We start from the raw sequence: 13,770 nt of genomic DNA, 5'->3' as shown, positions 1-13,770 counted from the left end.
GCTAAGATTGGCCATACTGGGTCAGACCAAAGGTCCATCTAGCTCATGATTCCGTCCTCTGACAGTGGCCAATGCCAGATGCCCCAGAGGGAACCAACAGTTAATCATCCATCAGATCCATCCCCTGTTTGCTCATTCCCAGCTTCTGGCAAACAGAAGTTAGGGGAACCATCCCTGCCCATCCTGGCTAACAGCTACTGATGGATCTATCATCCATGAACATATCTAGTTCTTTTTTGAACACTGTTATAGTCTTGGCCTTCACAACATCCTCTGGCAAGGAGTTCCACAGGTTGACTTTTGTATGAAAAAATACTTTTGTTTGTTTTAAACCTACTGCCTATTTAATTTGGTGACCCTAGTTCTTGTGTTATGAGTAAATAACACTTCCTTATTTACTTCTCTACATCAATCATAATTTTATAGACTTAAATCATATCCCCCTTAGTCGTCTCTTTTGCAAGCTGAAAAATCCCAGTTCCATACCCCCAATCATTATTGTTACTGTTTTTGGAACACTTTCCAATTCCAATATCTCTTTTTGAGATGGGGCGACCACATCTGCATGCAGTATTCAAGATGTGGGTGTACCATAGAAATCATAGATCTGGAAGGGACCTTGAGAGGTCATGTAGTCCAGTCCCCTGCACTCAGGGCAGGACTAAGTATTGTCTAGACCATCTTAGATGGGTTTGTCCAACCTGCTCTTAAAAATCCCCAATGACGACTCAGATTCTACCACCTCCATAGGCAATTTATTCCAGTGCTTAACCATTCTGATGGTTAGGAAGTTTTTCCTAATGTCCAACTTAAATCGCCCTTACTGCAGTTTAAGCCCGTTGCTTCTTGTCCTATCCTCAGAGGTTAAGAACAACAATTTTTCTCCCTCTTCTTTGTAACAACCTGTTATGTGCTTGAAAACTGTTATCGTGTCCCCCCTCATCTTCTCTTTTCCAGACTAAACAAACCCAATTTTTTTCAATCTGCCTTCATAGGTCATGTATTCTAAATCTTTAATCATTTTTGTTGCACTTCTCTGGACTTTTGCCAATTTTTCCACATCTTTCCTGAAATGTGTGCCCAGGACTGGACACAATATTGAGGCCTAATGAGTGTGAAGTAGAGGAGAAGAATTACTTCATGTCTTGCTTAAAATACTCCTGTTAATACATCCCAAAAAGATTTTTTTTGGCAACTGTGTTACACTGTTGACTCATATTTAGCTTGTGATCCACTATGACACCCAGATCCCTTTCTGCAGTCCTCTTTTTCCTAGGCAGTCATTTCCCATTTTGTATGTGTGCAACTGATTGTTCCTTCTTAAGTGGAGTACTTTGCATTTGTCCTTATTGAATTTCATCCTGTTTACTTGAGACCATTTCTCCAGTTTGTCCAGATAATTTTGAATTTTAATCCTATCCTCTAAAGCACTTGCAACCCCTCCCAGCTTGGTATTGTCCACAAACTTTATAAGTGTACTTTCTCTGCCATTATCTAAATCATTGATGAAGATATTGAACAGAACCCATCTCTGCGGGACCCCACTCATTATACCCTTCCAGCATGACTGTGAACCACAGATAACTACTCTCTGGGAATGATTTTCCAACCAGTGATACAACCTAGATGGAGCTACTATAAAGGTGGGTGCATTTTCCAAGTTTATTTAAGAGTAGGTCATGTGAGACAGTATCAGAAGCCTTACTAAAGTTAAGATATACCACATCTACCGATTCTCTTCTCTTTTCTCCCCCCCCACCCCAAAGGCTTGTTACCCTGGCAAAGAAAGCTATCAGGTTGGTTTGACACGGTTTGTTCTTGACAAATCCATGCTGTTACTTATCACTTTGTCTTCTAGGTGTTTAAGAAATAAATTTGCAATTATTTGCTCCATTATCTTTCGGGGTATAGAAGCTAAGCTGCCTGGTCTGTAATTCCCTAGCTTGTCCTTATTTCTGTTTTTATAGATGGGCAAATATAAGTCCCTTTTCCAGTCTTCTGGAATGTCTCCCATCTTCCATGACTCTTCAAAGATAATTGCTAAAGGCTCAGATATCTCCTCCATCAGCCCCTTGAGTATTCTAGGATGCATTTCATCAGGCCCTGGTGATCTGAAGACATCTAACTTATCGAAGTAATTTTTAACTTTGTTCTTTCCCTATTTTAGACTCTGATCCTACCTCATTTTCACTGGCATTCACTATTTTAGATGTCCAGTCACCACCAACCTTCTTGGATTTGTATAGAGGCAATATATTTTCGGTCTATTAATCCACTCATTATACTCCATACCCAAACATAGCCACTTTATGAACTTCATACCCTTACATCTGTCTGTATGCTGACCATCAGCCTTTTACCTCCAATCAGGGCTATTGCAGATTATGTATTCCTCATGCCGCCTGATCTTAAACCAAACTTTGCACCCTCAATCTGTAAAACTTCTGTGCTTAAACTCTGTACCGTTCACTTTTTTTATCATCTTAATAAAATTTTTAAATCTATCCTTAGTGATTCCCAATATTCTGGTCACTTTTTTGACTGCCGCTGTACATTGAGTGGATTTTTTCAGAGAACTATCCACAATGACTCCAAGATCTCTCTTGAGTGGTAACAGCTAATTTAAACCCCATCATTTTATGTATATAGTTGGGATTGTGTTTTAATATGTGCATATTGGCTCAAAGACTATCCAAATGGGTTTTGGGGTTGCATTAATCACTGTTATCAGGGGTGCAAACTGTTGCCTCTGTCCAGAATCCTTATGCATGCCACAATTTCTACCTTGGTTGCATTCCTTAAAGATGTCCCTATCTTGGAAATCTGCAGAAGTGTGACTTGAGCCTCTGTTCACACTTTCACAGAACAGTATGCAATTACTGGAGACTTGGCTTTTGATGCCATCTTGGACTCCACAGTACTCTGTAGTAACAGACTCTACTCCAAAGTCTCAGCCCTCCATGGGGGATAATACTGTGAAGTCACCTACAGCGGAACACACATAGAGGGACACATCTTAAGAACAGTCAAACACTATTTTTTCCTTTAAAATTGTAGTATTAAGAAACAACAGCAACAGAGAGCCTATTTTCCATCATTTTAATGTCTATTATAACTTGTCTTCTCTATTGTCCATCAGTCCCTGAATAGATTCCAGAATTACACCAAATTTAATAAAATGAAGATTTGAGCTATAGTCTTCCCACTGTTGTTTTGTTGCAACTGCTGCCTGCAGTCTGAAAATTGGGTTCATGGGCTCCTCCCTAGGATACTGTTGGAGTGTTTAAAATGATAATGTATTGTGCCTAGTAGCTATGTAAATAGTACGCTGGTGTTCTATAGTGGCATCACTGATTCCAAACCAAATGTGCTGAGGTTTAAAAGTAAATTTTTAATTGCCAAACATACAAACTCAGCCTAATCTGATAGACATCTCCACTGTCTTTCTGGTTCACATCACTTGTAGTGAGGTTTCTACTGCTAAGAACTTTGGCATCAACAGAATTATTTACAATCAATCTCACTCTCCTGTAGTTTTGGTTGTGCAGGCCTCTCAAAAGTACAGTTCTCAGATAAGCTATATGTACAATGGCAGGTATGCTAGATAAGAAGGTACAGTTTTATTTAAGGCACTTATCTGATCATATAGTTTTAAAACGAATCAAGGCCCCAGGCTTTGTTTCCATACACCAGATTAAAATGCTAAGTAGAACTGCGTATTATTTGTCCATCTCAAAGATGGCCTGAGATACTAGCAGTATTGTTTTTCATAATCTTACTAAACACGATTAGTTAAATGAGTTTTAAATTTCATTTCTGAGTATCCTTTTTGGGGAAAGGGTGAAGGGGTTAGTACAATCTACTCCTGAGAGAATTCTGTGCCAAAAAATAAAAATTCTACACACAGTATCTTTAAATTCTGTAAATTTTATTTGTCAATAAATAAATGTGATGGCTCCAACATCGCACGGGGGAGCACACGCTCCTGACAGCATGGAGATGGGAGATCACCTTGCAGCCCTGTCCCCTCCTCACTAGGAGGTGGACTTGGTGGTGAGGTTGCATCTACCCCTGACACAGCACAAGGGGCAGGCCTGCCCCAGAAACACCCCAGGGCCATGCCCCTCCATGCCAGGTGCACTAGGGGTAGGCAAAAAGGCTCAGCCCAGCTGGATGCAAGTGTGAGGGGATCCAGGTGTGGGGAAATCGTACAGGTGTCTTGTTGGGGGGGAGGGGGATCTGGATACAGATCTGGGGTGGAGTTTGTCAGAATGGGGGTTTGAGTGTAGGGGCAGTTTGGAAGCAGGGGTGAGGGTCTAGAGGCCGAGTGGGCAGGGGCTTGGGTGCAGGGGGGCTCCAGATGCAGAATGTGAGGCTTGTTGGGGTGGGGGTTTGGGTGCAGGGGGCCCTGGGGGGATATAGATGGGGAGGGTCCTGGATGCATGGGGGTTGGGTGGATGGGGGAGCAGCTCCCTTTACAATGACTCCTCCCCTCCTCAACTGAGAAGTGGGGGTTGAGGTGAGTCTGACCCAGCCCTGACTGCTCCTTGCAGGGGAAGAGCAAGTCTCATCCTCCCCAGCCAAGCCAGGATTAACAGCTGAGCCTGGCACAGGGTAGGAGCCACTGTCTGGAGCGTCCCCAGCTCCACCCCATCCTGCCCCCAGATTTAACTCTCAGCTGGCTGCTCTGGGCATCCAGAACAACACACTCGCGCTGCTGGGGAGTGGCACGTGACAACTTTTGCGGATTCCCTTTGCTTCCCATCAGAGAGTCATTTTTTGTCAGGGAAGCAAAGAAATATGTGGGGACATGAATTCTGCGCATGTGCAGTGGTGCAGAATTCCCCCAGGAATAGTACAATTGTCTTCAAGCCATCTGAAGTCATAGTTATCCTACTAACTGTTAGAAACTCAGCCATGTTTTGTGGTGGTTCAAATTATTTTTAACCCCTTGATAGAAATACAGCTTTTTTGTGCTATACTTAGGACCTCAAATATAGGAAAATGCGGATCTTTGAAACAATGAGGAGTTCTTTGAGTAATTGCTCATGTGTATTCGACAGTGGGTGTGCCTGCTCACCACGTGCACCAGTGCTGGAAGTTTTTCCCTTAGCAGTACCCATGGCAGGGGGAGCACTGCTGTGACCCCTGGAGTGGCACCTCTATATCATGCTATAAGGGGAGCTGCGCACTTTCCCCCACTCTCAGTTCTTTCCTGCCGCCAGTGAAGGGAGTCAGAACTTCATGCTCCAGCCTTGCTGCTGCTTGTCTAATTAGCCTTAGTAGTACAGTTTTTCAATAGTTGGTTAAATAGTTTCTCAAGTTAGTTGTTTGCGCTTGAGGCATGCCCTGTGCCCCAAGCTTCAAGTCGTGCGACTCCTGTCGCAGTTCTATGCCAAGAAGTGATCCCCGCACACACTGTCTCCGCTGCTTGGTGAGATCCACGTAAGTGAGCACTGTAGGATCTGTAGATCTTTCAAACAGCAGACTAAGAAGAAGAGGGACATTAGACTTTGCATGCTCCTAATGGAATCAGTGCTGACACTGGCATGCTGCACAGATTTGGCGCCTGGCACCGCATCTTCAGTGCAGCACGAAGTCCCCTCCACTAGCCGGCATCGCTCCCCTTCAAAGAAGCAAGGGAAGACTCAGCAGCGCCGAGAGAAAGGTGGGGAGAGACTGGACCCAAGGTGGGCAGCCTGCAATCCCCCTTGGGACCTAGGCCTCCAACTTGCTTTGAGCAGAGCAGCTCGGTCCCATCCGTCCGTGCCTACCCTGAGGTGAGGATGCCGTTGACGGCACAGGCCACGTGAGACATTTTAACCCTCTCAGTATCCGGGGCGCCGCCTGAGACAGGCCCCCGATCTCAAGGGAAGCCGCCACTGGGAGCACAACAACCCTCCCCGGCGTGGCACAGTCCCCGTTCGAAGCACCGCTTGCTGCCTTGCTCGACGCAGTCTTCCTGCAGGTCACACCCAGCCCTCTACCCCGCGTAGGCTGACCGGCTTGCCGCCTGCGAGGGAGCCTCGGAACTCCTCTATGACCCGTGACCGGGGACACAGACACTGGGATAACCATGCCAACTGCTCTTCTTCGCGTCAAAGCTACTGAAGCCGATCCCGTCACCGCCAACATAGACACTCCGACTCGAGCTTCTGCTCTACCAGATACCGCGCATGGGTCTCATCTCGTAATTCACCAGCACCAAAGTGTCGTAGCTCTGGCCGCCGGGATGAGTACATGAGTAGTGCCTTGGACGGGTACCAATCTTTGTCCTCAAGGTCCCAGTCACGTGGACGGCCCCAGCGCAGGCACCGTCGCTCCTACGGTACCATGCAATTGTCGGCGACCTCCACATTGGCATCCAGCCGCCCGTCTCCAAATTGTGTGGCTCTGTGAGAGCAAACTGCATCACTCGGCACCCAAGCTGGTCAGTGGCACAGAGCACCATGGCAAGGGCAATGGTGTTAATGGGCACCCTGGCTGCAGATCCCTCCCCAGGCGAGACCTCGCTCGGTGGCCAGAGTTTCTCAGGCTCCTTTGGCCTCCCCTCCACGACAGAGGGAGAAATCAACAGGTCCTGAGCCAATGGTACTATGCCCGGACTCTGACCTGTGATCGACCCACCGGTACCATCCGATGCCCTAGGCTCCATGCTGGTCCCCTCGCTGGCACCGGAGGATACCATAGCGGCACTGCCGCCCATTCCACAAGAGGAGCTCTTAGTGAGCCCTGAAGTCCTCAAGAGGGTGGCATCCAATCTCCAGCTCCAAGCTGAGGAGATGGAGCCGTCTGACTCTCTTTAATGTACTGTCATCCTTTGGCACCAGGCCGTGTGCCCCTACCTCTCCGCCAGGGGGTAGCCAATAGAATCAGTTAACCACCAGGAACGTCACGGTCAGTTCGCACCCACCTCTAAGGACAAAGATGCCAGGAGACTGGATGCGTTTGGCAGGAAGGTTTATTCCTGGGCGAGTTTCCAGCTCAGGGTGGCCAATCACCAAGCCCTTCTAAGTAGATATGACTTCAATCTATGGGGGTCCCTGCCAAAGTTCAAACCTCTCCTCCTGGAGCAGGACAAAAAGGGGTTCAAGGCTCTGGTAGAGGAAGGGGCATCAGCGGCGAAAGCAGCCCTCCAGGCGGCAGCAGACACATCAGCCCGATTGATAGCTTCTGCTGTATCCATGCACAGGGCGTCATGGCTTCTCCTGTCCAGACTGTCTGCAGAGTCCCAGTCCTTGATGTGGGACTTTCCCTTCCACAGGAAAGCATTGTTTGCGGACCAAACTGATGTCCACCTGCATGGGATGAAAGATTCCCGTACAACCCTGCAAACCTTGAGCCTGTACATCCCTCCGGCGAAGGACACACCTAGGCCGCAAACTTCGGCTTCTCCTGCTAGGGGCAGATACGAGCCCCCTCCTAAGAGACCGAGGGAACAGAGACGCAGGTACCAGTGTCAGTCCCGCTCGGCCCCAGGGCCTGGCCTTGCAAAAGGCAGGGAAAGAGGCGGTATTAACTCTTTGCAGGGGGCCACCAGGTTTGTTGCCAGGGAGACACCCCTCCTCCCGCCGGTTAATAAAGTTTGTGTTCTGCAACCGTTTATTTGCCTTCCGAGTGGAGGAGTGGTCCCAGATAACGTCGGACACTATTTCCAAGGGCTACACGTTGCAGTTCACTTCACCCCACTCCCAGTGCTGGGCGAGCCTCGGGGATCCAGAGCATGCCCGTCTCCTAGAGCAAGAGGTGGCACGCCTCCTCTACCTGGGGGTGGTGGAAAGGGTACCGGTAGAATTTCAGAACAAGGGCTTCTATTCCTGGTATTTCCTCAGGCCCATCTTAGACCTCCGGGATCTCAACAGTTTTATGGTCCGCTATGGGCCTCTCTCATCCCCTCCTTGGACCTGGGGATTGGTTTGCGGCCCTGGCTCTCCAGGACGCATATTTCCATATCCATATTTTTGAGGGACACAGGTGTTTCCTCTGATTCCTGGTAGGGGAATTGGCCTTTCCACAGCCCCCAGAGTTTTCCATCAAATGCATGGTGGTGGTAGCAGCCTATCTCCAGAGGAAAGGGGTACAAATTTTCCCTTACCTGGACGATTGGCTTCTCTAGGGCACTTCTTGGTCCTGGGTACAGGCCCAGGTGGGACTTCTGTCCACATGTGCAGATCTTGGCCTAGTGGTAAACAAGGCCCAGTCTACGTTAGTCCCGGTTCCATGCATACAGTTCATAGGGGCTCTACTGGACTCATTAGAGGCCACAGCCTCTCTCTTCCCCGGGACAGGTTTGAGACCCTAAAAGGTCTCATTCCCTCAGTCACGGCCTTCCCAGTGATGACGGTGAGACTGTGCCTTCAGAACCTCGGTCACGTGGCAGTATGCACGTCCGTGGTTTGCCGTGCCAGGCTCAGAATGAGGCCCCTCCAGCTCTAGCTGGCCTCCCAGTATTCCCAGGTTTGGGATGGGCTGGACAAGGTTGTCACGATACCGTCCCAGGTAGTTGCTGCCCTACAATGGTGGTCCCTCCTGCGCAATATGTTGCAAGGGGTCCCCTTCCAAGAAATCTCCCCCTCACTAGATCAGGTGTCAGATGCCTCAGACGTGGGCTGGGGAGCCCACATAGGAACGTTCAAATCCAAGGGAGATGGTCAGCTTCGAAATTATCTGTACACATAAACATCAGGGAGCTCAGGGCAATACAGCGTGGCCTTCTGCGGGCACCTTCATGGGAAGGTGGTCAGAGTCCTCATGGACAATATGGCTGCGATGTATTACATCAACAGACAGGGAGGAATGCATTCCTCGGCCCTATGCCTGGAAGCCCTGAGCCTTTGGGAGTTCTGTATAGCCCACAATATCTCCCTGCAAGCCTTGCACCTACCGATGCCCGCAATGTGCGGGGCCGATCACCTCCGTAGGGTGTTTTCCCACCAGTATGAGTGGTCGCTCCACTGGGAGGTCGCCCTGCGGCTCTTCCAAGAGTGGGGAGTTCCCCGGGTCGACCTCTTTGCAGCTGCCCCCAGTTCTGCTCCAGGGGAGGGACAGGAAGAGGGGGTGATTCGGATGCCTTCCTCTGGTGGTCTGCCCCACTTTGCTATGCTTTCTCACCTTTCCCCGTGATAGGCAAAGTCCTGCAAAAAGTAAAAGCAGACAGGACGCGTGTCATCCTCATAGCCCTGGATTGGGCCCATCAGCACTGGTACGGGACTCTCCTGCAACTCTTAACGGCTCCTCCACGTTGGCTGCTGCTTCGCCCGGATCTCCTCTCCCAGGAGTTGGGGATGCCTCCTCCACCCCAACCTGGCCGCACTTCACCTGATAGCATGGTTGCTCTGTGGTTTGATGAAGAGGGGAGGTGTTCAGAGAATGTCAGACAAGTTCTGCTGGAAAGCATAAAGCCGTCCACGTGATGGATGTACCTGGCCAAATGGTCTAGGTTCTCTAGGTGGGCAGGGGAGTAGGGAACTTCCCCATCGTCTGCATTGCTCCAACTCATTCTCGATTATCTCCTGTCCCTTAAGACCCAAGGGCTAGCTCCCACCTTCGTCAGGGTGCATTTGGCGGCCATATCGGCCTTTCACCTGCCAGTACAGGCCCACTCAATCTTTTCCCACAGTATGACCTCCCGCTTTCTAAAGGGCCTGGATTGTTCATTCCCATATGCTAGGCCCCTCGTGCCACAATGGGATCTAAACCTAATGTTATCCAGTCTCATGGGTCCTCCCTTTGAGTCCTTGGCCACGTGTTCCTGGTCTCACCTGTCATGGAAGATATCATTCCTTGTGGCCGTTACATCAGTCCAATGTGTCTTGGAGCTTAAGACCTTGACCTTGGAACCCCTATATGCAATCTTCCACAACGGTAAGGTCCAGCTTCATCCACATTCCGTTTTTATCCCAAAGGTGGTTTCCACCTTCCATATGGATCAGGACATTTTCCTAGTGGTACTCTGTCCTAAGCCTCATTCCTTCAACGAGGAGTGCCGCCTACACAGCCTAGATGTGCGTAGGGTGTTGGCTTTTTCCTAGACCAAACCAGGTCATTCCAGAAATCCTCGCAGCTGTTCGTTGCGTCGGCTGAACAGATGAGGAGGCAGATGATTTATACCCAGAGCCTTTCGCGCTGGATCAGCTCATGCATACACGTTATGAGCTGGCAAGGCTTCCCCCGCTGCCTATTGTTAAGGCTCATTCTACGAGAGTTCAGGCCTCGTCGGCCACCTATGTAGTTCACATCCCTATCCAGAACATATGCAGAGGTGCCGCGTGGTCCTCTGTCAACACCTTCGCATTATGCGATCGTCTCCCAAGTACGGGATGACGCCGGGTTTGGTAGGATGGTACTGCATCCCAGAAACCTGTAAACTCCTACCTGCCTCCATCAGACATAGCTTGGAGTCACCTAGTGTGGAATACACATGAGCAATCACTGGAAGAAGAAAGGACAGTTACCTGTTCCGCAACTGGCGTTCTTCAAGATGTGTTGCTCAGGTATATTCCACATCCTGCCCTCCTTCCCCTCTGTCAGAGTTGTCTGGCAAGAAGGAACCGAGGATGGGGGGGAGTGCGCAGCTCCCCTTATAGCACGATATAGAGGCATCATTCCAGGGGTCGCAGCGGTGCTCTCCCCCCCTCCCCCATGGGTACTGCTAAGGGAAAAACTTCAGGCACCGGTGCATGTGGCAAGCACGCACACCTACTGTGGAATACATCTGAGCATCACATCTCAAAGAACGCTAGTTATGGAACAGGTAACTGTCCTTTCTTTTCATTTGGTTATTGCAGTTTCTGTACAATTTGTTCTAAGAACTGTTGTTAAAATCTACAAAGCTTTTATTTCAAAGCAAAGTAGCATATCTTTCTAGTAAGCTCTCAACTTTTTCCTAATCAGTGTGACATCTTCAACCAGAGTTTTTGGGCAATATCCACAATGTTTATGTAAAAATGGTAGCTAGACAATTTTTTATAAACTCCAGCCTAGGATCTGGATAGTTAATCTTTAAAATCTCAAAGGGTTCTAACAGAACTTGTTTTAAGCAGGATTAAAAGAGTTCAGCCTATTAAGCAAGTAAGACTGATGGAATGATCCAGTCAGCAATTGGTAATTCTCAGCCATGTGCACATTTTTATGTGAAATTACTTGGCATTATGTCACATACCCCCATATTAATACATTGTGCATGTTTTAGTTATTCAGGGCCCTTCCTGACCCAAATTGTCACTGTTAAATTGAATTGAAGCACCTTGTTCAGAAAAAAACTTTTAACTGCCAATACAGACTTTATTATTAAACAAAAGACAAATTAACTGAAACTTGGCTATGAATATATTTAGAAATATGTATATTTGCATGTTTCTTACATGAGTGATTTATTTTGAAGTCTGTGTTTAATCTCAACATAGCACATGCAACAAGTGAGTTTTAAAACATGCAGTTATAGCTCTTATACAATTTTAGAGTTTCTTAAATAACTGCTTTTCATTGATGTTATCTCCACTCCATTGATATCTTCAGCTCTTCGGAATAAGAGATGTGAAAGACAGTATATAAAGTTAGACCACCACAACGTCAAGTATTTTTTCCATCCTGGATTTAATATATGCATAGAATAAGTATGCATTTTTATTTTATAAATTCAAAACAAAACTGTGAACGGAAAATATAAAAACAGCCTAACAAATCTCAGTGCTAGCATGTTTCCAATAGACTCAAGGCTTTCTTGTGGATAAGGCCTCCACGAATAGGGGCTTGTTTACACTTAAAACGCTGCAGTGGTACTGCTGTAGCACTTCAGTGAGGACGCTACCTATGCCGATGGGAGGGGTTCTTCTGTCAGCGTAGATACTCCACCTCCCTCAGAGGCAGTTGCCAGGATTCTCCCATTGACCTAGCATTTTCCACACCTGTGGTTAGGTTGGTTTAACTGCATTTCTCGGGATTATGGATTTTTCACGCCCATGAGCAACGTAGTTATACCAAGCTAATTTTCTTTTGTAGACCGGGCCTCAGCAAGAAGCATACTGTTGAAAGCCTTGGTATCTGTCTCCAAATATGAGGAATAACACAGAAGGGGTTGCAGCTATTAAGATGATAAAGAACATCCAGTGCTGATCGCACTCTGGACATTGAATTATGCTTCCACACACAAGGTGGATGAGATAATATATTTTATTGGACCACCTTCTGTTGGTGAAAGACATACTTTCAAAAAACACATAGCTCTGTACAGATCAAAAGCTTGTCTTTCTCACCAATGGAAGTTGGCCCAATAAAAAAGATTTCCTCACCTAACTTATCTCTAATATCCTGGGACCAACATGGATATAACAATATTGCAAACAAGTTTCCATCCACCCACCTTTTGGGTTTATGGTTTATCCATGAGTATTTTTAATAATTTGTATAATCCAGAGCAGTACATTTTTAATTCCTGTCATGAAACACAAATAAATGTGTCCAGCCTGAGACCCTTACCAAGAACAGGACTTTCATATGAACTATTTCAGCCATTTGAATAGAGGTAAGGGTAGTGCCTTTCTAGTAGAAAATATGACAGTTGACTCATCTCAAAGTTTAGCATCAGTTTAAGGCAGTTTTATTCTATTTTACTCCGAGACTTAGTAAAATTGTGCATCTTTGTGCAGGACCCACAGTCTCTTGATCCAAGGTAAGTGAAGGGAGCAGAGCAGAAAGCTTCATTTAACAAGGGTCTTATCATTTGCAGCACACCAAAAACGGAAGGTCCTTCTTAAATTAAAATAGAAGCCTTGGGGGATGATGTGTGTTGTTTGTTATCAACTGGTTTATTTTACCATTTTTTTTTCTGTTGTGCAGTTTGTTGCATAATTTAAGGACCCGGATCCAAGGCTTGACGGCCTGTCCCTTGTGTTTCTTGGTTTATGACTGTCGGCTTTGCGGAATACGGCTGAGATGAAAGGATTTCTTGAGGATGCAAACTACTCCGTAGGCCTGCTGGATGAAGGAGCAACTCTTGGAGATGTTATTGACAACTATGTTTATGAACATACACTTGTAAGTATTTGATACCCAAACCCTTCTAGTTTAACTGAATTAATTTTCATGTATAATTTGCTAGTACTTAAATTCTTCAATTCCTAGTCTCAAATTAAGTCTGACTAGCCAAGTGTATTGTAGGCAAGATGGCAATGACACACACAGTTAAGGTTGCCTAACCTTTTTAATTAGAAACCCTTTTCTAATTGCTTATAACTTTGCTGAATTTTCACCATTTGGGCTGAAATTTTCCATGTTTGCTCTCTGCCTCAGGCTGAATTTTGTTGGCAAAGTTTGAGCAAAAACTGGTCAGCCACTTCCAAAAATGAGGTTGTGGAGGAAATCGCTTTGCCAATGTTAAATAAATAAAATTATCCAGCTGTTCCTATGAAGAGCTTTAGCATCTATGGGATTTTGAGCAGCGACCTGAAGTTTGGCCAGTAGATAGTGCTGGGGTTACAGAAGTGTCTTTTACTGCCCCCATGAAAATTTGCCCAGATTTAGCTGATTCATAAGCCTCTGAAAAAAATCATTTGCACATGCTCAGAGATTGTTTGGGTCTTCCTGTTAAAGTTTCTATATTCCATCTGCACTGAGTAGCCCCACTAGTCCCATAGAGCTCTTCTCTGCATATGCTAAGTGCACTGTATATGCTTCCAGTTCCCAGTGAGCCTCCTACATGCTAGGAACAGAGTGGGTGGGGGAACAACAGCAGCTACTCTTTCAGCCTAGAGGAAGGTATGCTGTCCTGGG

At 46.7% G+C, this 13,770-nt stretch overlaps 1 protein-coding gene across 2 annotated transcripts in view; it reads left to right on the top strand.

Moving 5' to 3' along the window:
* Window positions 1-13,770, top strand: part of AZIN1 (antizyme inhibitor 1) — a 68,278-nt gene that overhangs the window by 24,763 nt on the left and 29,745 nt on the right. For both annotated transcript variants that reach the window (XM_030553629.1, XM_030553628.1), the window contains exon 3: window positions 12,838-13,035. In XM_030553629.1, coding sequence (XP_030409489.1) covers window positions 12,934-13,035 — 102 coding nt within the window. In that variant the 5' untranslated portion in view covers window positions 12,838-12,933. The remainder of the gene's footprint in view (window positions 1-12,837; window positions 13,036-13,770) is intronic.

This window comes from Gopherus evgoodei, chromosome 2 (genome assembly GCF_007399415.2).
Source record: "Gopherus evgoodei ecotype Sinaloan lineage chromosome 2, rGopEvg1_v1.p, whole genome shotgun sequence".
NCBI lineage: Eukaryota > Metazoa > Chordata > Testudines > Testudinidae > Gopherus > Gopherus evgoodei.
Note: the sequence above shows the minus strand (reverse complement) of the source record. Positions and strands in the feature narration are given on the sequence as shown.